Source organism: Biomphalaria glabrata, chromosome 9 (genome assembly GCF_947242115.1).
Source record: "Biomphalaria glabrata chromosome 9, xgBioGlab47.1, whole genome shotgun sequence".
Taxonomy (NCBI): domain Eukaryota; kingdom Metazoa; phylum Mollusca; class Gastropoda; family Planorbidae; genus Biomphalaria; species Biomphalaria glabrata.
This window is the reverse complement of record NC_074719.1, coordinates 33429774-33455256: the sequence shown is the minus strand read 5'-3', so window position 1 is coordinate 33455256 and position 25483 is coordinate 33429774. Positions and strand designations below refer to the sequence as shown.

Below are 25483 nucleotides of genomic sequence, written 5' to 3'. Positions count from 1 at the left end.
AATGATTTTTTTTAAGTTTGATGTCCGTAAATAACTTTCTATTATAACGCGATGGCTGAGTGTTTGGAAGTTGGAATGTCGTTGAAGACTGGGATTTTAAATTTCGGGATTCTTAGGGCGCCCCTGATTCCACACAACTCTAATGGGTATCTGATTTTAAATGGAGAAAGTAAAGGCGGTTAGTCATTGTGCCGGCCACATGACACCCTGCTCGTTAACTGTTGGCCAAAGAAACAGATGACCTTAACATCATCTGCCCTATATACCGCATTGTCTGAAAGGGGAATTTTACTTTATAACCTTCGGATTTCCCCAAATTCTCAAGTAGTCTATTTTTAACAGCCTAGTCATCTTTCTTTTGATCTGCTGTTTATGTAGATATTATGTTTAGAGGTTCCCCTGATCGGTGTGAAGGTAAATGCTTAGATATTTTTTTCAGTACTCATGTTAAATGTAGTACAAATAATTTCATATTGAGTATTGAATTCTTAAAGCTTTCGTCTTAGGTGAGTATTTCTAAATGTAAATTTATGTTGTACGATATTAGGATTGATCTTAGCAGCCTCTAGCTTAGCTTCTTCGGCTGCCTTCTCTAGTTCTGCACGTTTTTCTCTACCTAATGTCTTTTTTGAATCTGCATATTCTCTTTCTTCCCTTTTTTCTCCACCTTTTTTCTTTCTCTATAAATTCTCTTCTCCCCTGCTCATTCCATTACCTTAACTAATTCCAATAGTTTATCCTAATCTGCCATGATTGTACATTAGTATGATTGTGTAAATGTGTTAACCCATATCCTACTTCGTACACTCGAAGTGTACTTTTCTAAAAAAAAATGTATATAAAAAAATATTAAAGATTTTTCTTTTTTGTTGTCGTTTAGGAACATGTTTTTATACATTTTGCCACTGCTGTTTAATTTTTAGTTATTTGAGCGTTCAATGCCCAGGATGCAATAGTAAAAAAGGCTTATTCCACAAATGATCAAAAAGCTTTTGAAATATTTTGATAAAGTAGAAAAGTGAAAGCAAAGTCATTTATTGTATGTAGGACTATTTTCTAATGCGTAGAAATGTATTGGGGAATAAGTATTAATCTAATTCACTGGCAATAAATATGTGTTTGGGAGAAGTGGTGTTATAAAGCGGGAGATGCATTTCAATGTACATGTTGTTACGAATCTCACTATGCAGGCTCTCTGCAAACTGCACCATACACCACCAACTTAAAGAACTTGACAATTCAGGGCTCCAAATTAACGTAACAATTTAATAGTTAAATAAATCTGAGCCAATACTGTACAATCGGCAAAACGTACACTGTACAAATATCTCTCCGATAACACCGTACCGCTGTATCAACTCTTGCACTGGCCTCTACGTCTCGTTCCGGGCTTGCACTGGGTTTCAACAGTTCAGGACTGACTTCGCACACTGAGCTCGTTGTGTCGGACTCGATCACAGACCAAGACAAGACGCCAGTCGTCTCAACTGTACTTGACAGTACTCCGCACTGAACCGTCGTAATGCTCCGTATAGAACCACACCGTTGAACTGTGCCTTAGTCGACCGTGTCGTGAACCCCTCTCGTGAACTTTCTCTCGTGAACCGACTTGACTGCGACACCTCCGCTCCTTATAAAACTAAGACTAAGACTGCTTTATTGATCCTTACGGAAATTTGTTGTCATTACAAGGACTCTTTTCTCATATAAAGACAACACAACAGAAAAATACACATAAATACAACAGACAACATAAAGAGTTCATTCAGCGACTACACACAGGTATCTTGGTGCATTTCATATAGGGTCCCTTCTAGAACCGGAGAGAATATCGCTCGATGACTACATCCCTCGTGACGCTCCTGAGCTCTGTTCACGACGCCGATCCTTCTCGAACCGTCATGTTGACAATCGTCTCGGCTTACCGTCGTAACTCGTCACGGCTGACCGCTCGTCTAGCGCTGGCCTGGGGCGATTTGCGTCAGCTGACTACACTCACACCACTACCCCCATCTGTGCAACCACCAGGTTTATAACAATATATTAGATACCCAAATTCCATTGCTTTGACGGGCGGGGGTTGGGCCCAGGCGCGGCTTAGTAAGAGAAGGGAGATGGAGAAACGTTATATATAGAATTCACAGACTGTGAGGAGTTGTTGTTTATATATTAAATATATTGTTACGAATCTCACTATCCAGGCTCTCTGCAAACTGCACCTTACACCACCAACTTAAAGAACTTGACAACTCAGGGCTCCAAAATAACGTAACACTTTAATAGTCGAATAAATCTGAGCCAATACTGTACAATGGACCATGGGCGTAGCCAGGGGGGGGGGGGGGTTGGGGTTCAACCCCCCCCCCCGAAATGAAATCCCCCCCCCCTTGGGGGGGATCGGAATTTAGTGAATGATTTTTTGTTTGATTTTGTTTATTTTAGGTGAGATTTTAATACTAAACCATCAATTGCCCCAGCACAACCAAAGGGGTTTTGAGTTTAAAACCCCTACCAGGGGGGTTCGAGTTTAAAAAACCCTACCAGGGGTTTTGTGTTTAAAACCCCCTACTAGGGGTTTTGAGTTTTAAATCCCCTACTTGGGGTTTTTGTAGTTAATTCCCCACTCTTCTATAAAACAAAACAAAACAAAAATGCAAACGAAAATCCCCTAATTCCAAGAGCACAGTTAAGGGAGATTTTGATTTTAAAACCCCCTCCAAAATTTACGATAAACCCCCTCTTCAATATAAAAAAAAGTTAATTGCGCACTCAAAATGTTATGAGCGTAGCTAAATGGGTTTTGACTTATTTTTTAGTTTAAACCCCACTCAGCGGGGTTTGAAGGTAAAAAATACCTCTTCAATAATAAAAACAAAGCAAATTATACACTCAAAATGTTTTGAGTGTAGTAAAAGGGGTTTTGAGTTTAAAATCCCCTCCAGTGGAGTTTGAAGCTAAAAAGTACCTCTTCAATATAAATAAAAGCAAATTACTGACACTAAAATCTATGAACGCAGCCAAAGGGGTTTTGAGTTTAAACCCCCCGCCAGGGGGGTTTGAGGCTAAAAAATACATCTTCAGTGTAAGAAAAAAAGCAAATTACGCACTCAAAATGCTATGAGCGTTGCCAAAAGGGGTTTTGAGTTTAAACCCCCATTCAGAGGGGTTTAATGCTAAAAATACCTCTTCAATATAAAAAAAAAAGCAAATTACACACTAAAATTATTTGAGCGTAGCCAATCCAATCGGGGGGTTTTGAGTTTAAACCCCACTTCTACAGATGGCGTTTGTTTAAAGTTTAAAACCCCTCCAGATGGTTTTGAGTTTAAGATCCCCCTACAGAGTATTTTGAGGTGGAAAACCCCCAACAGATGATTTTGACGATAAAACTTCTCTTTTCGATATAAAATCTAAAGCAAACTACAGTCACTTAATTCCAAGAGCGTATTCAAGAGTGGTTACACATTTTTACCAGTGGCAGGGCTCCCTTAATAAACTGTAGTGAATAGTCATTTGCCGAAATTGAAAAACACTAAATGTGGCTCAACAAAGATGGCTAAGACAGATTTTAGGAGTCAGTTATAGAGATCGGGTTTAAATCAAGGAGATCCTATGCCGAACTGGGAGTCGACCCTTTAGTAAGATTGTGATAGAGCGACGCATGAGGTTTGCGGGACATGTTCTCCGACAAAATGAATTACGCATAAGAGGAGTTGCAATGATATCCTAGTACAACTTGGCGCAACAGGTTAATGGAGATCCTCAGAGCAGGTAGGAAGAGGCTTCAGACATTACCAGTGACAGATTTTTATGGAAACTGCTTGACGTCAAATGCTCCGAACGGCGCGGTAGGGTCTAAGTCAGTAAGAATAGCACATTAGGTTTTTGAAATAAAACTTTTAAATAGCAGGAAAATGCACTGTAGATACCTCAGAATATGCATTTTGTTGGCTTTCAATACCAGAAATAGTGCTTGGCGGCGGGGCTTCGCCCCGCGCTAGCGCTCCCCAGACCCCATTGCTAGTAATGGCAGGGAATCTAGAATTTTATGGAAACAGCTTGACGGCAAATGCGCCAAACGGCGCCGGAGGGTCTAAGTCAGTAAGAATAGCACATTAGGTTTTTGAAATAAAACTTTTAAATAGCAGGAAAATGCACTGTAGATACCTCAGAATATGCATTTTGTTGGCTTTCAATACCAGAAATAGTGCTTGGCGGCGGGGCTTCGCCCCGCGCTAGCGCTCCCCAGACCCCATTGCTAGTAATGGCAGGGAATCTAGAATTTTATGGAAACATCTTGACGGCAAATGCGCCAAACGGCGTCGGAGGGTCTAAGTCAGTAAGAATAGCACATTAGGTTTTTGAAATAAAACTTTTTAATAGCAGGAAAATGCACTTTAGATACCTCAGAATATGCATTTTGTTGGCTTTCAATATCAGAAATAGTGCTTCTCGGCGGGGCTTCGCCCCGCGCTGGGGGAGCTCCTAGCGCTCCCCAGACCCCTTTGCTAGTATTAGCGGGGAATCTACTATTTTTCCACTAACTCATGGAAGAACCTATTCTATGGCACAATAAACGTCTTTCGAAAGAATGAAGGGTCAGAATGCAATAAAGATTATGTACACACACACATATAAATACATATAAAAAACAAATTTAGCGAGGGGGGGGGGAGAAAAAAATCCTGGCTACCCCCATGCAATGGACCTCATTCACCAATCGTAAACAAACAACATTTATTGATAAAACAATGACAAAAACTGTCACATGACAACCATCATGAATTAAACATGAGATCGTAAATTATATAGAAGAGATAAAGCACCACGTGGCTAAATGTTGTTTGTTTACGATTGGTGAATGAGGTCCATTGGCAACACGTACACTGTACAAATATCTCTCCGATAACACCATATCGCCGTATTAACTCTTGCACTGGCCTCTCCGTCTCGTTCCGGGCTTGCACTGGTTTCAACAGTTCAGGACTGACTTCACACAATAGGCTCGTTGTGTCGGACTCGATCACAGACCAAGATCAAGACGCCGTTCGTCTCAACTGTACTTGACAGTACTCCGCACTTAACCGTCGTAATGCTCCGTACAGAACCACACAGTTGAACTGTGCTGTAGTCGACCGGACTGTATTGAACCGTGCTGTAGTGGACCTTCTGTCGTGAACCGTCTTGACTGCGACACCTCCGCTCTTTATATAGGGTCCCTACTGGCCTTCTAGAACCGGGCGGAACATCGCTCGACGTTTTTAGCTTCGTCACATGACTACATCCCTCGTGACGCTCCTGAGCTCTGTTTACGACGCCGATCCTTCCCGAACCGTCATGTTGACACTCGTCTCGGCTGACCGACGTAACTCGTCACGGTTGACCGCTCGTCTAGCGCTGGCCTGGGGCGCTTTGTGTCGGCTGACTACACACATACCACTACTCTCATCTGTGCCACCACCAGGTTTATAACAATATTTTGGTTAGCTTACTCTAGGGGAAGTTAATTTTGAGTTTTATTTTGCTGCTCACATAATTAATTTAGTTAAACAAGCACATTCCGAACTAGCCATAGTAAAAAATGATCAATTAATTTAATATATATTAATAATCTAATTTTTAAAAAAAGCTTTGGTAGTGGGTTAACAAAGGGATATGTAAATATTAAACGTATGTAGTTTGATGAATTACTTCCGTCATAGATTGCTAATTGAGGGGTGGCTAAGTGACTATTTTCCCTTTTTATTTTATCACTCCTGGTTGGTTGACCTCTGTACTTGTCTGCTTAGGTGCAGGATGGACTCTGACCTGGTCTTCTTGAACGTGTAGAGGGATGAGATTGGCTCACACAAGTTAGCCTTCTGCAGTTAAGGTGTGGCAAGCTATGTTCTAGGCAGTCGACAATGGGCAGCTGGAGCCGGATAGTTGATACTGGACAGTTGGTGATGAACACCGGGCAATAGTTTCTGGGCACTGGGCAGTCAGTAATTGGTAGTGGGCACTGGCGAGATACCTTTTCGCTGACAGATGGGGGTTGGGGTGGGAGTTCTTGCGTTGTTAGCTCTGGTTTTAAAGAGGTCGCACATCTTGCCTTAATCGATGCTGGAGATATAGCAGCGGGAGACTTTGCATATCTAGTGTAGAAGCTGCAGGTCCAATTTATTCAGTTTTGCACTACAGATAACAACCAGGCTAGGTTGTCTACATAATACAGGTGGCTTGTAAAATAGATTTTCATTTATTAGCTTTGAATGCTTAATGAAAGAATATATAAGTTGGGTTTGATAGACTGTTTGATTTCTACTCTCATCTCCTATTGTTTTAGCCCCAATCTTATTGACATAGCCACTAGTGTCGGATCCAATAGATTTGAAGAATTTTAAATCTTATTTTAAAATACATTGGTGCTAGACCCAATAAAATAAAAAAAAATTAACGCTTTCTTATTTCTAATTTACAATCCAGTAGAATTGAACTTACATTTGTTTGAAGATAACCAATAACATCTACAGAGAGGCCCATTTTAAACTTGTACCAAGTGGTAGGGGTTAAATAAGGTGGTAAAGTGAAACATTGTCTTTTCCCCATTAAATGCTTAGAAAGAGATGTTGTCTTCATTGTTCAGACGTTAGTCATCGTATGGGCGGATGTATCCTACATGACAAGGGGAAGGGTAGATATCTATTTTGTTGACGACCTCGCGAGATGCGGGAAAGGGTGGATTGGACAAAAGGTGTATAGGAGATAAGTACATTGAACTTTTTTCAACAAGGTTGGGGATTGGATAGTTAATGGAAAACAAAATTCTAACAGCATAACATTTTCTTGAACGTTAGAAACACAAATGAAACTTTTATATGCAAGCGTTTATGTATCGTCACACAGACCATAAGTGAGTGTATTTGGGAGAGCAATTTAAAGCAGGCCATGACAGTTAAACGTAACATATACTAGATTACACTGGCAAAAAGGTGGTTGTTGAAATGCGGGCAGTTTTATTGAAAGGGAAACAAATAAGTGGGGCTTACAGCCAAAGTATTATGTGAGTATTTGCAGGATGTAAAAGAAAAAAAAAACAATATATAGCCTTCGTACAAATCAACGGGCAAAGCCGGTGGGTAATGCTAGTATAATTAGAAAAACTGGGCACTATATTATCAATAAACCGAAAACGATATTAAATAATGTAGATCTATACCAGGATCTAGATGAAGTATTTCTAACACTACTGGTCAAAGTAGAGAAACGTATTTTGTTTCAATTCACTGAGAACTTGGTGAGACCTGTGGTCGAAATGCAAAATGATAAAAAAAAGTTTTTTAGAGGCCCCCGTTAGTTTTGTGTAAAATGTCAGTCTGCCACTCTGAGATGTATAAATTTAGAAGAGAAATGAAAAATATAATTTCAACATGCGATGCGACTTGCAAAGTTTAGGTTTTAGGTTTTTAAATAAATTATGCAAATTATTCTTGCATTTGTTTCAGAAAAATACACTGCTTCTGAAACAATACATAAATGTAAGGGAGATTATGTTGACAAAATGAAAACATAGAAAGATAATTTTGTGTAATTTTCAGTATCATTTATTCATATATATTTGTTAGTTTGTCATTTTAGCGTCACCCGAAAGGGGAAAAGGCGCTATTAGTTTTGTGTGAAATGTCTGTCCGTCAGTCCGCCTGTCCCGTTTAGATCTCGTAAACCTGAAAAGAGTGAAAATCCGACATCACAATATTTAGAGATGCAGGGAGTGAAGAAAACATGTCTAGCATGTTTTTAGAGAGGCGGGGAATAAAGAAGCGTGGCTTGAACTTACGATCAAAAAGAGAAAATTTCGTGACGCCTATTGCTGTTCTGTGATAGGCCTCGATTGACGCAGATAGTAAACTTGCCTACCGGTTAGCGAAGAGGACTTTTGAAGTGGCCAACGGTGGCTCGTCTCGCCCTTGCTAATAGAATGGGAAATAAGAATTGGGGCGGGAATCATAAATCGAATTTTCAAGAGAAAATGTGATGTGTAGGTATTTCCCTTTAAAACACGCGCGCGCGCGCGTGTGTGTGTGTGTGTGTGTGTGTGTGTGTGTGTGTGTGTGTGTGTGTGTGTGTGTGTGTGTGTGAGAGAGATTTTAAGTTTTAAAAAAACACATTTAAAAAATAGAACTTTAATTCTGAATTTCAAATTTTAAAGTTTTTATAGCTTCTAATACGAAATAAAGTTATCACTATTGTATCTCCAGGAGACGCTGAGGTAGCAATGTCTTATAGAGAAACCTGTCCTTGAACCAAGTTCCTTACATGGTCTGTTTTAGTATTAGCTGACGCACACATAAACCCAGACTCAGGAAGTAAAATAAGGTTCACGTTTCTTTATTATAAAGGATATAAATATAGATTATTATTTAGTAATCTTTATACAATCAGCACATAAAGAAATACATTTCTTTATAAAAGAAAAACAAGAAAAATATAATAAAATACTTTTAAAAAACAAGGTTACACAGACAGTTTGTGTGGTCACATAAACTCAAAATCGGCCCCCGAAGTGGTCCACCCAGGTAGTTAAAAAGGCAGATATTAATATATTCAGAAAGAACATCAGAATGAAATTCTATCAAAGACAAATGACAGAGAAGAATGGAGAAAGAAGGCTGACAGATCTTGTGTGGTGCCCCAGCGGTCCAGCAGACCAAAGGATAGGTGAAAATGAATGTGAAGTTAGATGTGAACATGGCCTAACTGATGTCTTATAATGACTATCTAATTGATCTAATTTGTTTTGTAAAAGGTCAATCTCTTATCCTAATCATCAAGAAAAAAAAACATCTCCGTAAAAAAAAAATTGCTTTAGTTAAGTGTTCTATAGTTATAAGGATGTACAGCAGTTCACGCGATAATATGAAAAACTACTTATTAATTGTTGTTTTAAATTATGTCCAACTTATATGCATACTAAATAGATTTTTCTTCTTAAAAAAGTAAACATTTTTTGTGTGTAAATGTAGTAGTTATTATGACAGAACTTACTTAACTTAGCAATGCAAATGTTTAAAAAAAAAAGTTTTTTTTACAAAAAAATTAAACTGTTTGCATAAATGTGTTCAAAATATGGTAAATAGTCATATCCCCTACTAATATTCCCTCCGTGTTTGTTACTATTAATAGTGAATAGTTGTAAAAATGGTGTATTTCTATGAAAAAACTGCTTGCATTAGTGATTTAAAAAATTAGACTTTTCGCTTTCAGAAAAGAAAACAAATTGCCGTTGCATCAGAACTTTGAATTGTCTAGAATATTATGATGTCGGATTTTCATTATCTTTTCTAGTTTACGAGATGTAAACGGGACGGACACACGGACAGACATTTCACACAAAACTAATAGCGTCTTTTCTCCTATCGGGGACCTCTATAAAAAAAAGAAAAGCTCACATTAAGAGTAATTGTGTCAATTAGTTTGGAACAGTCGTGTAATTAAATTTGTAATAGATCTAGACTACCATGAATAAATCTGTGCGATTATAAATATTTTAACCAAATGTTTTTGTTTAGCGCTATGCCATGCTTTTATCTTTCTCAATGCGCTCTGATCCTTTCAATTCTCTTAACCAATTGAAAGAAAACAAAAGGGAAGAGAGAGAAGGGGATATCTGTGTAAAGGTGATTGTGACAGCTTTTCAAATAGGTTTTATACAAAAAATATGTACAACTTGAATTCGAACTCGAGCGCTCAAGTCTTCTCCTAAAGACGCTACCCACTGCACCCAGAGAAGTGGCCATAGAAATAGTAGGTTTCATAGCTACCAATAGTAAGTTTCAAACTTTTAAGCGATGGCCCAATTCTCTACACAAAGCATATATACTACTGCATCTCTAAAGTAAAATTTCTCTTCCTTGTTCAATAACAAACAAAAAAAATAAATTACAAATAATTAATTAACTAATTGATGTTGTTTTTTGTTTGTTTGTTTGTTGTTGTTTTCATTTTTTTTTTAAATTCTTGTTTTGTCTGGTGCAAGAAATAATTGTCCATATTTTTAACTTAATCTCAGATTGGGTGTTGGAGAAAAAACAAGTACAAAACTTAAATCAGTCAGACAGACAGACAGACAGACAGAGAGACATAGTGAGTTGATATATGCTACGTAAAAGAAATATCTTTATGTTCAACACTTATTTTGTTATGACATTGGTAGAAGATGTTTGTTGGCCAGTCAAGTTTCTTTTTGGTTATTGTCTCGTGGATGGTGTTTATTACAATGCACGCAGCTATCATCCCGTCCAACTTTACAACAATGTCAAGCAATCAGAGTGTTGTGTTCAGGTGCTGCTCAGTGTTCACTGTGAATGAGACACTAGTAGCCAACTGTTCTAATTTGAACTGGACTTTTGTAGACCTTCGATGTGTGCCAGTGACCACAGAAGTGTTGTTGCTGGACAGAAATAATCTGACTACCTTGACCAATGGCTCTTTTCAAACACTGACATCTCTCCTGCAACTTAGTATTCAGTCTTCGAACGTTCATCGAATCGAGGTAAAGTTTTGTTTACTTCTAATGTAAATTATCGATGGTAATTATGTCCAAGGTAAAGTATACGTCTAGTTTATCTTTGCCTGTAAATTTATCAACATTTTAATGAGGAACGAACATTTATATACCAAAACAAAATCGAGTGAAGTTTCTCCAGTTCAGCAAGGCAATGCTTTATTTAAATGTATGTTTGGGATGCTTTAAATTTGGGAGACAAAAAAATCTTGTTTTAACTCTTTCCGTGATAATTTTTCACGTTCCGACGGACTTCCTTAACATTTTTGTCTGTTTAAAAAATGATTTTGGTATAATATTTCAAGGGGAAAGCATGCTCCTTTTACATAAAACAGATTAGATTATAAATATTAATTGAAAAACCAAACTTTTATTTAATTTTTGATTAGGGAATTTAATAAATGAGAACTTATAGACTGTGAACAAGATCCATTACAAGATCCATTACAACTCTGTCTGTAGCATTTTACATCTCAAGAAACTACCTTTTTGGTTAGACACTAATTATTTGTATTTTGTTTGTTTTTATATCTGCTCTTTTATATTATATTTGTTTTGTTCTATAGATTGATACGTTTCTAGGACTCAGCTTGCTTCAAAATTTAAACTTAGAAAACAACGAATTAAGTGATATGGATTCATCTTTTAATCCGCAAACATTTAGACATCTTACAAATTTAAGTCAACTTTTTATTGGAAATAATCAGAATATTTCTAAAAGCTTGGGAGACGCTTTCATTTATTTGCATAATTTGTCTATCCTGTCAATGGATGGTTCTGCAACATTACATGTAGGATCGGAATTCTCACATTTGACCCAACTAAACAACCTTACTTTGAATTGCTCTAAAGTAAGAAGCGTAACAAACGAGAGTTTTGTAGGATTATGGAGCTCTAAATTGACAATACTTAATTTGATTGGTTTTAATAAACTCACATATGATCCAGATGATTTTGATAGGGCTACTTCGCAAAAACAGTTCAGTGATGACGCTTTTCAGAATTTAAACTCATTGGAAGTCCTCAGAATCATTAACTGCAGAATAGGAAATAAAAACATGGCCAGAAAAATTAAACATTTTATCAACTCATCTCTGCATACATTATACCTAGAGGCCACGCATTATAAACGAGGCTTTTATACTCCTAATTCAACTTTGGAAGACGGAGTCTTATTTAAAAGTACAGCCAAATATTTGAGTCAGTTAACTCTTACTCATGTCTCCTGGATAGACAGCAATATTTTCGCCATAGAACCTGGTGTTATAACCAGTTCGCGTTGGAGACACAACTTAAGGTTTGCTGACTTCTCTAAAAACCTTATGGGCTGGCTGGGATGGAGATTTCCTCTGCTAGAAGCGTCGCGGTTGGAAAAATTGGAGGAGCTTACTATCACAGCGCCTAGCCCGGAAAGTGAAGTGTCCTATTTTTATGACGGCCTTGACTTTTACAAAAGAGATTTTCAACCATCAAGCACAACACATTCAATGAATACATATAACACTTTAGATACAAAAGTCAAGAATTCTAGATATAACGCTTATAATTTGACAGTGTCTCAAATGTTGCCTAAAGTGGAAAATAATGATTCGGAGAAGATTAAGTCTTTAAAAAATGAAGTGGCTTCAGCGTTAGAGTCTATTCCATTATCTCCGATCACATCCTATGCTGAGCTCGATTCTATCAGTGAACAAAGTCTCTTTGAATTGTCTGATAATCCCCCTTATCCTGTTGATTCCGGCACTTGGACTGTAAGAATGTCCCACTCTTTACGCATTATTAAAATTATGTACATGCTTCACGGAGATAACAATGTCGGAAACCAAAGTGTACAGTTTATACAAACTCCTCGAGAGGCAGCTAATGTTACACATTTTTACTTTGTTGGTAACAGCGTATTTCGAGGCACGGGTAGACTTATGGGACTAACCAACCTTCAGCTTTTTGACTTATCCAAAAACTCGCTTACAGTTGCTCCATATTTTTTCGACGACTTCCCCTCTCTGAGATACCTTATTTTACAATCTATGAAGAACGAAGACTTCTTCCAACTTATAAGTATTTACAGAATCATTCAGAACATGCCAGAACTGAGATATTTAGATCTTACAGACAATAAACTCAATTTTCTTCCTCCAAATTTATTTTCAAGAAACTCTCACATTACTCATGTGATATTGGCTAAAAATAGATTTTCTTCTTTTCCAATCACGATGGATCTTGTTCCTAATTTAAAAACTCTTGATTTGTCTGGAAACGCAATCATTTATCTGACAGAAGAGGAGACATCCTCTCTGACGAAACACTCGGAAAATGTTCGAGATTTTTATTTACTTCTGGCTGAAAATAATATTGCCTGTGTGTGTTCTCAGATTAAATTTCTTTGTAAGTATTTTGTGTACGTAGATACCTTATAAAATAATGAAAACATGGGAGATTATGTGACCTTAAAAATAGAAAATTTTTATCTCACTAATCACTAAATTTAATCAACGATTTTCTGAAGAAATAAAATAGTACATTGCATGCCCAATGCATGCTATCTTTATTGAAACCAAACTTGAAACTTTAAAATAAAACTATTGAGTTTGTTTTACTCTTTGTAAATTAGAGACTTCACTCATGGAATTATATTTCAGTTTGAATCAAGAATGGTGCCATTGTAAATTGATAGGCACAATTATCGCTCCATATGTTAGGACAAATTTGTACAAATACTCCTTCTTCCCTAGTGCTGTTAGAGCATTGAATGGGTTGCCTGAGCTAGCCAGGAAAACTAATGACTAAGCAGAATTTAGGTCATTGGTTAACATGCATGACTAGATGCATGACGCGTAGAAAGTAATCATCTTTTTTTAAGTAATATCTGTATTTTATAAGATATTTTGAAAATATTGTTTCAATAATATCAATTAGAAAATAAGTTGAAACACATTTGATTATATTTATATTGTAACGTTCTCCACAAATCAGGCTCTCTGCAAACTGCACCACACGACACAACGAACTTAAAGAGCCTCACAACTCTGGGCTCCAAAGTAACAGTAGCAATTTAATTTCAAATACATGACAACACTGTACAGTTGGCAACAATATTACACTAACTGTCCTAAAACCTATCCTTGCTCCGCCTGACTTCACACACCGTGCTTTTTCTAACTTCGCCTTGTACTGGTCACATTGCGAGGTAACGTGCAGTGTTTGACTAACACACTCGCACTTATATAGGGTCCCTTCAGGCCTTCCAGAACCGTATGGAACGTCGCTTGACCACTCCAATTGATCACTTTCTCCGTGACTTGCGTGCAAAATATTTACACACAGGTCCTTGCCGAATTGGCGTGTACTGTCACTGGTCACGGTTGACCGCTGGTCTAGCGCTGGACTGGGGCGATTTGCGTCGGCTAAAAACATACACAGCCGACGACCATCTGTGTCACCACCGGGTTTGTAACAATAACTATCCAATGTTTCAATTATCATTCATTAGTTATTACAAGTAAAATAATCACCCGTACAAAGGTTGATCATCTGTATAGAAGAAGAATTGTCTTTTTAATCATATTGTTTTTATTAAACTTGTTTACAGAGCCTCTATTCAGCTTACAAATTTATTGGAACCGGATAGGCGAGCAGGGATTTCGGAAATAGCTTCAATGATTTCCCCAGAAATTAGACATTTACTGTACATCGTTGGTAAAAGAATTAGTACACTACGAAAACTGTTGTTTGACAGTTAAAATGTTTCAAAGTGCAAATAAAAATATTTAAATTTGGCTAGAGGACGACACATTCCTTATCTGGAACAGACGGCATCATCGGGTATTTCCGCATGTAGGCCTTATTCATTAATGAGTTTAATCAATTATAATATAGAAGGTCAGGAACATTTTGCACATAGCCTTTTAAGTCTATATCTTAATTCAATCCTTAGAGTTTGATAAAGTCTAGTAGATGTATGCATGGATCTTTTTTCAGGGGTGGGGGAATGGGTATTTATTTAATCTTTAGTTATGAAGAACGAAATAATCGCTTACTAAGATGTATATTGTAGAAGTCGTCATATTTTAACTTCTCTTTATATTTTTCTTGCTATGCTTTTTTATTTTTACAATACCTCTATTCAACTCGTATCTTCTTGGAAGGGGGGTGGCTGGGTTAGAGTCATTCTGGAAAATAGCTATAACGATTTTCTTAGAAACTTGACCATTGATTTGTATTGTTGGGAAAAGAAATACTACCTCGTTGGCCACAATTGAAAAATTCCAGTTTGACCGTTACAATTTATCAAAGTATAAAAAGCAAATAATTTCAATTAGGATAGAGATCTAGTAAATCTTTATCTTGAAAAAAAATTACGTCTTTAGATGTTTCCGCATGGAGGCAGTAATTGTTCTGTTTTTACAGAGAATACTTAAATTACTGTAGACAATTAAACATAACAATTAATGAACACAGACTTCGTGTTGATATAAGTAGACATTGAGGACTCTCATTTTATTACGTCACATCCAGTTAAAAAACTTTTCACAAAAACATCCACAACAAATAATGACGTAATATAAACATATTAACACATTGAAGAGTTTAATAAAATAATGTTCAGGAACATTTCGCGTATCGTCTGAAAAGTCTAGATCTAAAATAATATGAGGTCAGGTAGATTTATACATTCCTTCAACCAGGTTTTTTTTCCTATGGAAGGTGGGAATGGGCTGGGTAAAAAAACATAATTCATTATTAAGAGCAAAATACTAGCTCTATAAGTCGTATAGAGGAGTAATAATCTTTTGTTTGGCTATCTTGATAATACTATCTCTATGTGTTGATAGTAGCAAACTAGTTGGTTGCTAAGGATTCTGTAATTACTTGGGAAGCGTGGTCGAGATGCCAAGTACGCTTGACCTTGGCTTGACTTGGCTACCTATGAAGGGGGCTCGAGCAGTGTTTACTGCCTAAAGACAGCACGGAAAACCTTCTCCCAGATACCCTCTCCACCCACTGGTTCACAAATGAGATTGGACCATAGCGCTCTGAGCAAGCTATAAGCATGAAAGTTGCGCTAGATAAAAGCCATAATTTATTTATTTATTTACCAAAAGAATACATACGGTCATTAGTATTAATAAGTAGCATACGTTTTAAAAAAAAAATCAATTCTTCCTTTATTAAGCAAATGGTGGTCAAAAAATTCTTAACCCAATCCAGTTCTTTTACAGTCTAACCAATTTCAACATTTCACGGAGCGCAGATAGTTCCTGGATGTGTATCTATTTGTTTGAATCTTATTGAATAAAAAAACAAAACATTTGAGCCAAGATAGGAATTTGCACAGAAATGTGGTCAAAATAGTAGATGTAAAGCCAAATTTAATTTTAAGACGTTTATCTTTTTTAAAATGATATCAGTCTAACCCAGCCTTTTAACTGAGTGGTCAATTACAAAATATTTTCCAAATATATATATATATATTTCTTTTTTAATTTAAAAATATCACATAATTGCAAACTCACAAGATTCTTTGCCAAAGCTTTTTTAATTTACGAATTCTTATCAAATAATATTTGTTATTACCTCTGTTGAAGTATTAACATAATGTAAATAACATCTCTGCATTACTTCATAGTGTAAGTAAGTGTTGTAATGAGCAGGATATTAGCAGTCACATGGCGCCAAATACACACTCCAAAAGTCCAGAAAATTATTTATTATGAACACACTGAACAGTTGTCAAACCAATAGTGAAGATATTTCAATCTTACAATTGCATTGAAGAAGAACGCACATAGTAATCAGAGTGCACTAAATACTGAATGAAGAATATATCGACATTTTGAAATGAACCAAATAATAGTAAGACGCGTACACCTTTGTTCAGGATAATATTGAGCTTTTGTTTTCTATGTATTTTTCTATACCTCGTAGTACATTGTCATTTCTTTTGTTTTAATCCAAACAGTATGGCTTAACATCAGCACTTTTCTGGATAACAAGGGAGCCTACTCATGCACTTCTCAGGATGGACAGCTTATTTTGACAAATGTGTTGTGGCAAGATGTTTTAGGATTTTACAGACAATGTTATGGCTAGTATGTTCTCTTCTATTTCATTCACTACGATAAAACAAAATTGTGGGCGGTGCTATAAGTCAGTTTTAATTGCATCTGAACAGCTCTATATGACAGTCATAAACTAGTAGACAGTCCCTATGTGTCCAGACGTAGGCAATACATGTTAAAAGACAGATTTTTGGTATGTAAGTACTGCTCTATAATTTCTTGTTTATTGTATATTTTAAACGATACATTTGTCCCCAATAAATTCATGTGAAATCGACATCCACGACTTGGAGATACTATCTCTTGATCGTTTCTGGTGGCGTCAAGTCTTAAATGTTGATATTTTGAGACACTAGACATGGAGAGCAGACATTAGCAAACATAGCGGACAAGTCTCCATTAGACCCAACTTTCCATAACTTTGTGTGCGAAAGGCTTTTTAAAGCTAGGATAGGACTTCACAGACATCTTCAAGTTCTTTGGAAATGAGATTATGTTCTACGATCACAAAGGAGGATGTATATATTTATTCCTACTAGCTGGATATTCCCCGGTTTACTGGCCTTAATTTGGATATTACTGAAGTACTTGATTGGATTTAATTCTGTCAAAAAAACGAGTGGTTTCTCTTCACATTTTTTTTTACTTTGCCACAAAAATAATTTTTTTGTAAAAAAATCGGGGTTGGCTCATTTAACCGACATATTCATATAAAATATAAAAATACTGTGAAAACGGGTTTACCCGATTTGTTAAAAAGTTTCGTACTTAGAGATAAAATTAGTTGTTGGTGTTTTTTTTAGATCTCTCCTGTTGTAATTGTTTATGTTAAGAACTACGGGCTACTTCTTGTGTCTCGGATCATATTTAATGCAGGACGTATGAAACAAAACAAGGTTACAAAGACAGTTTGTGTGGAAGCACAAACTCAAAATCGGCCCCCGAAATGGTCCACCCAGGCAGGCTTCAATGTTTTCAGAAAGAACATCCGAATGAAATTATATCAAAGACAAATGAGAGATAAGAATGGAGAAAGAAGGTTGACAGATCTTGTGTAGTGCCCCAACGGTCCAGCAGATCAAAGGATAGGTGCAATTGAATGCTAAGTTAGATGTGAACCTGGCCTAACTAGTTCCCCTTTCAGACCTTGTGGTCTATAGGGCAGATGATGTAAAGTTCATCTGTTTTTGTGGCCTACGTTTAACGAGGGTGTCATGTAACCAACACAACGACCAACCGCCTTTACTTTTCCCCAACTAATGTCAGGTACCCATTAGAGCTGGGTGGACTCAGAGGCGCCCAAGGATTCCGAAGTTGAAAATCCCAGTCTTTACCCGGATTCGAACCCGGGACCCCCGGTTCGGAAGCCAAGCGCTTTACCGTCTAACTTATAATGTATACTAATTAGCTTTTTCTCTTTAAAAAAAAACTGCTTGCATAAATGAACTTTGAATGGTCTAAAATACTGTGATGTCGTATTTTTACTATCTTATCTAGCTTACGAGATCTAAACTGGACGGACGGACAGACGGACAGACATTTCACACAAAACTAATAGCTTCTCTTCCACTTTCAGGGGCCGCTAAAAACACAAATATTTGTGCATGTTGAATACTAAAAGTTTAACAATTGCTCAATTATTGTATTTGTAGACAGTCAGAGATACAAATAGAATACAATTCTTATACAGAAGCCCATGTAGAACTATTAAACAAATCGATCCTGTTTGTTTCTGTTTTTGTTTCTAACTATCATTATATGATACCCTGCAATAAGACTGCTCAGTTTGCTCTGGTCCTATTTTTTTTTGTGATAAGATTTCGGTGCTACCTTTAAGCAGTTTGCAAACATAACTCAGCTTAATTCGGGATTCGAACTTAAGCCCGCTTGACAGTCAGCCAAGCGTTTATCGCCACTCATCCATTCATCCCAAAGTTGTTTTTTTTTTAAATAAGTATAAATATGTGCATGCAGCGAGTACATTTCTTTATTCTTTAATGCAAATGTGCAAGTTCCAGATTAACCAGGGCTGGCAAACAGAGGACCGCGTGCCCAATACTGTAGTCACGTGGTATGCAGGTCTACTGTAGTTCACGTGGTCTGTAGGTCTACTGTAGTTCACGTGGTCTGAAGGTCTACTGTAGTTCACGTGGACTGTAGGTCTACTGTAGTTCACGTGGTCTGTAGGTCTACTGTAGTTCACGTGGTCTGAAGGTCTACTGTAGTTCACGTGGACTGTAGGTCTACTGTAGTTCACGTGGTCTGAGGGTCTACTGTAGTTTACGTGGCCTGAAGTACTACTGTAGTTTACGTGATCTGAATTACTACTGTAGTTAACGTGGTCTGAAGGTCTACTGTATTTCACGTGGTCTGAAGGTCTATTGTAGTTCACGTGGTCTGAAGTACTACTGTAGTTAACGTGGTCTGTAGGTCTACTGTAGTTCACGTGGTCTGTAGTACTACTGTAGTTCACGTGGTCTGAAGGTCTACTGTAGTTTACATGATCTAAAGGACTACTGTAGTTTACGTGATCTGAATTACTACTGTAGTTCACGTGGTCTGAAGTACTACTTTAGTTCACGTGGTCTGAAGGTCTACTGTAGTTCACGTGGTCTGAAGTACTACTGTAGTTCACGTGGTCTGAAGTACTACTTTAGTTCACGTGGTCTGAAGTACTACTGTATTTCACATGGTCTAAAGTACTACTGTAGATAACGTGGTCTGAAGTACTACTGTAGTTAACGTGGTCTGTAGGTCTACTGTAGTTCACCTGGTCTGTAGTACTACTGTAGTTAACGTGGTCTGAAGGTCTACTGTAGTTTACGTGGTCTGAAGTACTACTGTAGTTAACGTGGTCTGAAGGTCTACTGTAGTTCACGTGGTCTGAAGTACTACTGTAGTTAACGTGGTCTGAAGTACTACTGTAGTTCACGTGGTCTGAAGGTCTACTGTAGTTCACATCAGATCCTGGGACAATCGATGAAATACAATTTGAATGATTTTAGAAATAATAAAAAAATCCTTGAATATTTCGTGTTAACATTAGGATTAAAACATTTAACACTTAGGTTAAATGAAATTACACATTGTCTTCGCTCACAGGGGGAAATCAGCTTTATAAAGCTACCCTACAACTTACAGAAATTTAAGGCGTTATAAATGACTTTTCTGCTGTTGGTAATGTTAACTAGTTTATTATTTTAAAAGGAAAATAATTTTAATATTTTTTTTTATTTATAACCTCTCCAGCAATTACTTTATGATCTCCATCGTTTTACTGCTCGTCATGTCCTTCATCTTCCTGATGGCCTACCTCGTGCACAGATTTAGAACCGCCATAGAAGCTTACTTGGTTAGGATCTTTATCAAGGCTGTTCGACAAATGAAATCAAGCGACTACAAGACACACGTTTTCATTGGTTACGCTGATGAGGATGTCGGATTTGTTAGACATATTTTATTGAGGTATGAGCTTTTCATAAAATTTATTAGCAGTACGGTGCGCTGAGGTCTCCACACAAATAGGGTCGTGCCTTTTATGACATGATTAGGATTTAGTTATTTGTTTCGGGAATAAGGGGAAAGTTTTAATTAGCGACAAGTGACGTGACAGATCTTTAAAAAACAAGAACTCTCTAGGCGAGTTCTTTAGAATGAAGACGCTTTCTTATTTACAGTAAAATAAGAAGATTTATAGAGACGGCTAGTAATAGAGGACATCGGACGGTTCTGGTATTAAGTATTAAAGGTATTTGTTGTTTCAACACCAGCGTCGACTCTAGTTATCGATTACTAGCCTTTCGTCGGTGTTATCTGTTCCAGTATTGAGTTCAGTGTTACCTCCAGTTGGAGCATAACATGCCAAAGGTAAATTTTGACCCTTTCCCAAAGGGAGAGAGAGGCTTTTTCTTTGCCTAAACCCCTGTCCCCACCAATTTTTAAAAGACTATCATTTAATCTTCGTTTTTTCTGTGTCCTTGAGCTATTGGCTGGCTGCCAAAACCTCGGCGAGGCATTGTTTTGAGACACAAACATTTGGATTAATCATCAATTTTGTCATAAATGTCCCATGTCTACATGCTTGCCATATTTCAAAAGACGAGCTGGATCTCTTGCATTGGGCTTGAGTGACGGCAGGCAATCATGTTTTAACTGAAGAGTTTGTATAGTCAGGGCCGGTCCTACAGATTGCGCGTCCCTATTTGAAACGGATTGCGCACGGCTCGGTCTGTGTAGGGATAAGGATAATAAGTGAAAATTAAGATCTTATAGTAGAAAATAATTTCGTCTATTAATTTTATTCATACTTTACTAAGTACAAAATCACGGTAGAATTAACTTTACCATCGAGCCATTTACAGTCGATGGTATTTTTCCGACAAAAAGCAGATAAATATTCCGATCTGCCTTTTAGATTTATTATCGACTAGCAAAATATCTCTTGATATTTTTTTAGGACGTCGAGATACATTTATATCTATATTTATATGCCACTGACTATTAAAGTAAATAAAGTATTTGAACTTATTGTTAAAATTCGACTTATTATTACATTTTTATTAAATGAAATCTTACAATGCCGTTTTTTTAATCGCGAATAGGATTGGCGTTTTGCATATTGAATGCCACCCCAGAATGAGATTTTTTGTGTTTATAAGGAGATTTGTATGAATTTACAAAAGACTTTAATAATTTCAGGAGATGTTCATGTTTTTTTCGGATATATTGAAATATCAGGAAATTTTTAGGAGCTCCTGGAAAATGAGGATGCCGCGGTAGCCCTTTAATAATAAGCTAAAATGGTTAATTCAATAACTTACACCTAGAATTAGCATGAGGCTATGAAAGCGTTGGGCCCAATGCGGCCGCGTAGGTTGCAGTGGCCTTAGGACGGCCTTGGATGGAGTTAGGTTATTGGTAGCTTGTATTTCAGAGTAAAAATGTCAAAATGCTTCTTTGCGGACTCCCGACCTTTATGATTTTATGTTTCTACGCATTTGTAATTTTGATTGAATTAGACTTTTGTTTTCTTTAAAGGTATTTGGAAGAAGATCTCAAAGTCTCTACATTTGTCCATCATCGTGACCTGGGTCCAGGCTACACTGACCAACAAATGTTTGAGTCTATGAGCGATAGTTGGAGGATACTCTTAGTTATCACACAACGTTTTTTAAATAACTACGACCTATCGGATATCATCATGAAGGTTAGTTTGTTATTATATTAATGCAATTCAATAGTCCGATCTTAAAATCGATACCCAATCATTCTATTGTTAGATACATTTTATATGATCAAATACTATGAATGATGAAAGATCAATACGTAATCTCACTTTTCATTAGATGGTATTTATTTGTTAATTTAGTTTGCCAAACATCTTTTATAGTTTTAGTTACAATTCAGTATATCATTCAATCAACGACATTATTTGTTAATTCAGTGTGACAATCATTCACTAATTCTTATTTACTTATGCAGTATGTCAATTAGTCATTTATACTTCTTTTTAATTCTCATTTCAGTATGCCAGTCATTCTATGAGCCCAGCCAATGAAAAACGTCTTGTTCTATTGGTTCAAGAAACTCAGCTGTACAACATCCCAGGTTACTTGTATGACGTCCTGGAAGACTCACGAATCATTGTCATCTCTGATCTGTCTGCTCACCTGAGCTACGTACAGAGACAAGCAATTAAACAATGTCTTAGAGATATACAATGATTTAATAATAATAATATTAATAATCTTTTTTATCCGTAAGGAAATTTGTCTTACAATTTGTGCATTACACCAAACAAAACATTGGAGTATTTGACAAAAGATTTGAACTGTAAAAAGAGCCCTGCTTGTAAATTATTCATCGACTCACATCCAGTTTATTGATGACTAATCATGGGCTTAGCCAGGAGGAAGGATGTTTGCATGGGCGCCCGCAGTGCACCCCCCTTGATTCTGAGTAGCCAAATTCTAGCCATTTTTTCTCACCATCAAATCAATTAACATCTAAGTAGCAACTGAACAAGTAGTGCTTGTACTGGTTAATGTAGTAATAGAAATAAGTAGATTAACCTAGGCGTATGGAATGGATGGTCAACCATAATGGAATATATGTTTCAGATCTGTTGTTTTTTTATTACGTATATATACATTTAGTCAGAATATAGGGGGGTGCAAGCATGGGCGTAGCCGGAAGGGGGGGGGGTGGAGTCGAAGTATAGTGACTGATATTTTGCTTTAATTTTGTTTATTTTAGGTGAAATTTTAATACTAAACTATCAGTTGCCCTAGCACAGCCAATGGGGTTTTGAGTTTAAAACCCCCTACCAGGGGGTTTTGAGTTTGAAACTCCTTACCAGAGGGTTTTAAGTTTAAAACTCCCTACCAGGAGGTTTTGAGTTTGAAACCTCCTACCAGGGGGTTTTTAGTTTGAAACCCACTACCAAGAGGTTTTGAGTTTAAAGCCCCCTACCAGGGGTTTTGCATTTAAATCCCCCTCTTCTTTAAAACAAAAAAAAATGCAAACGACAATTCCCAAATTCCAAGAGCACATCTGAGGAAGATTTTGATTTTAACCCCCTCTACAAAATTTACGATAACCCCCTCTTCAATATAAAAAAGCAAACTACACACTCAAAAGTGTATGAGCGTAGCCAAAGGGGTTTTGAGTTTAAACTCCTCTGCAGCTGGGTTTGAAGCTAAAACTACCTCTTCAATATAAAAAAAAATAATTTCAACCCCTCTCCTCCAGATGGCTTTTTTTAAAGTTTAAAACCCCTCAAGATAGTTTTGAATTTAAAATACCCCTACATAGCGTTATAAGGTTAAAAGCCTCTCTCCAGATATATTTTAGTTTAAAACCTCCAAACAGATGATTTTGACGATAAAACTTCCCTTTTCGATATAATATCTAAATCAAAATAGTCACCTAATTCCAAGATCGTAATCAAGAGAAGCTACACATGTCTACCTGTGGCTGGGCTCCATTAATAAAGTGCAGTTAATAGTCATCTGCCGAAATTGAAAAGCACTAAATGTGGCTCTACAAAAATGGCTAAGACATATTTTAGGAGTCAGTTATAGAGATCGGGTCTAAATCATGGAAATCCTATGCCTAAGTGAGAGTCGACCCCTTAGTAAGGTTGTGACAGAGCGTCGCATGAGGTTTGCGGGACATGTTCTCCGACAAAAAGAATTACGCATAATAAGAGTTGAGATGACATCCTAGTACAACTTGGGGCCATACTTTCATGGAGATCCTCAGAGGCTTTAGACATTGCCAGTGACAGATTTTTGTGGAAACAGCTTGCCAGCGCGGGAGGGTCTAAGTCAGTAAGAATAGCACATTAGGTTTTTGAAATAAAACTCTTTAATAGCAAAATAATGCACCTTAGGTACCTCAGAATATGCATTTAGTTGGCTTTCAATACCAGAAATAGTGCTCTTAGCGCTCCCCCAGACCCCTTGCTGTCAAGGACAAACTACTCTGCCAAGGCTCTGCCAAGGCTGCTCCGTGATGGCTAGCATTCTTTTTTCCGTAACTGTCCCTAGCAATCGCGTTGGTGCTTAATTCACCTCTTTTGTGTGAGTCACAATGAAGTGAAAAATACGAATCCATTCGAGCTTTAAGTCTCAACTTAGAGATCTTTGACTGTTTGGCGGATGTTAAAATAACGACTGCAAGTGAAACCAAACAAACTGCACACGTGTAGTAAATGTCTCCTCCTCTTGTGTTTCTGATTTGTCTTCTCATTGTCGTTAATTAGTCATCTATTCTTGAACCAGTTTCCATGGTGTTACAGTCTTTCCAACTTAACATGGTGGCCACTCAACAGCACATCAGCAGTCACATTGATGGCATAATCAAAATCCAAATTGACCGTCCTGAGGAACACGTCAGAGGCATGGGCGCTCGCAGGGGGGTACAAAGCGGTGCACTTGCAAACCCCCCCCCCCTGAATTCTGAGTAACCAATTTTTCTGTACCAAAAAAAATCAATAATTAACAAGTAGAATAAGGACAAAAATCCACTCCAAATAAAAGTCCCATTTTTTATTATATATATATTTGTTTTTGCGAAAGGCTTTTTGGACGTAGAGAATTGCGATTGTTTGCAATAAATAGTTCCCCGCCAATTGATTGTATGCGAAGCAGCGTGAAAAGATCATCTTATTTTTCTTCAATAATATTTAATTTTTGACCAAGTCTACTATACAAGTCATCACTTTATTTTATTTTTTATTTTAAACAAATTTTGAATTTTAAATGCACAAGCAATAGATGGATTTTTATAATGAATTGGTTTGTTATACTATTTTATTGATCGTCTTAGCATGACCAGAATGTGGGACAGAAGTGTCCTTTGTTGATTTATAAAAGTCAATTATTTAAAATGTTTTAAAGAACGTTTTACAAATTAGCAAGATCATCATCATCATCATCAAACTCCTTTTGAGTGAGGGCTTGAGAGGCTTAAATCCTCTCTTGCAAAAGCTCTGGCAGACACCTTGCTGTTTTGCATGGTGCGTACACTCCACCATACAGGTCGAGAATTTTTGGTTTCCCAGACCTGTCGATGTGGAGATCAGTCAATCAGAATATGAGGCACGGTTTCTTCTTCTTCACCGTAGCGGGGCATCGTGAATCGAAATTTGGCCATAGCCGTAAGAAATATGAACCAACAGGACAGTGGCCTGTCCTGCACTGTGCTATAATAGCCTGCTCAGACCTGGACAGCCTCCACCACGGGAAATTGCGGTCAGGGCGCCTCATGCGCTCCCAGACTCCACAGGCTTTTTAGGACTTGTCCCAGCACTCAAACCACTTTTCCATTTCTGTTTTTTGAATTATAGCCTGGGCATGATGAAAGCTTACTGCCTGTT

General features: G+C 37.2%; 1 protein-coding gene across 6 annotated transcripts; it reads left to right on the top strand.

The window, feature by feature from the left end:
• On the top strand, positions 1-24899 carry LOC106071378 (toll-like receptor 7). 6 transcript variants are annotated; one of them, XM_056040692.1, is made up of 8 exons: positions 1-414; positions 8238-8355; positions 10193-10531; positions 11110-12928; positions 16503-16632; positions 19852-20067; positions 21640-21808; positions 22128-24899. In XM_056040692.1, exons 3-8 carry the CDS (start codon positions 10196-10198, stop codon positions 22323-22325), a joined length of 2868 nt encoding a protein of 955 aa, XP_055896667.1. In that variant the 5' UTR covers positions 1-414; positions 8238-8355; positions 10193-10195; the 3' UTR covers positions 22326-24899. The 6 variants fall into 6 exon arrangements, with proteins under 6 accessions (XP_055896667.1, XP_055896668.1, XP_055896665.1 ...); XM_056040693.1 differs by having other exon boundaries at positions 10049-10531; XM_056040690.1 differs by having other exon boundaries at positions 1-506.
• Positions 24900-25483: the final 584 nt, after the last annotated feature.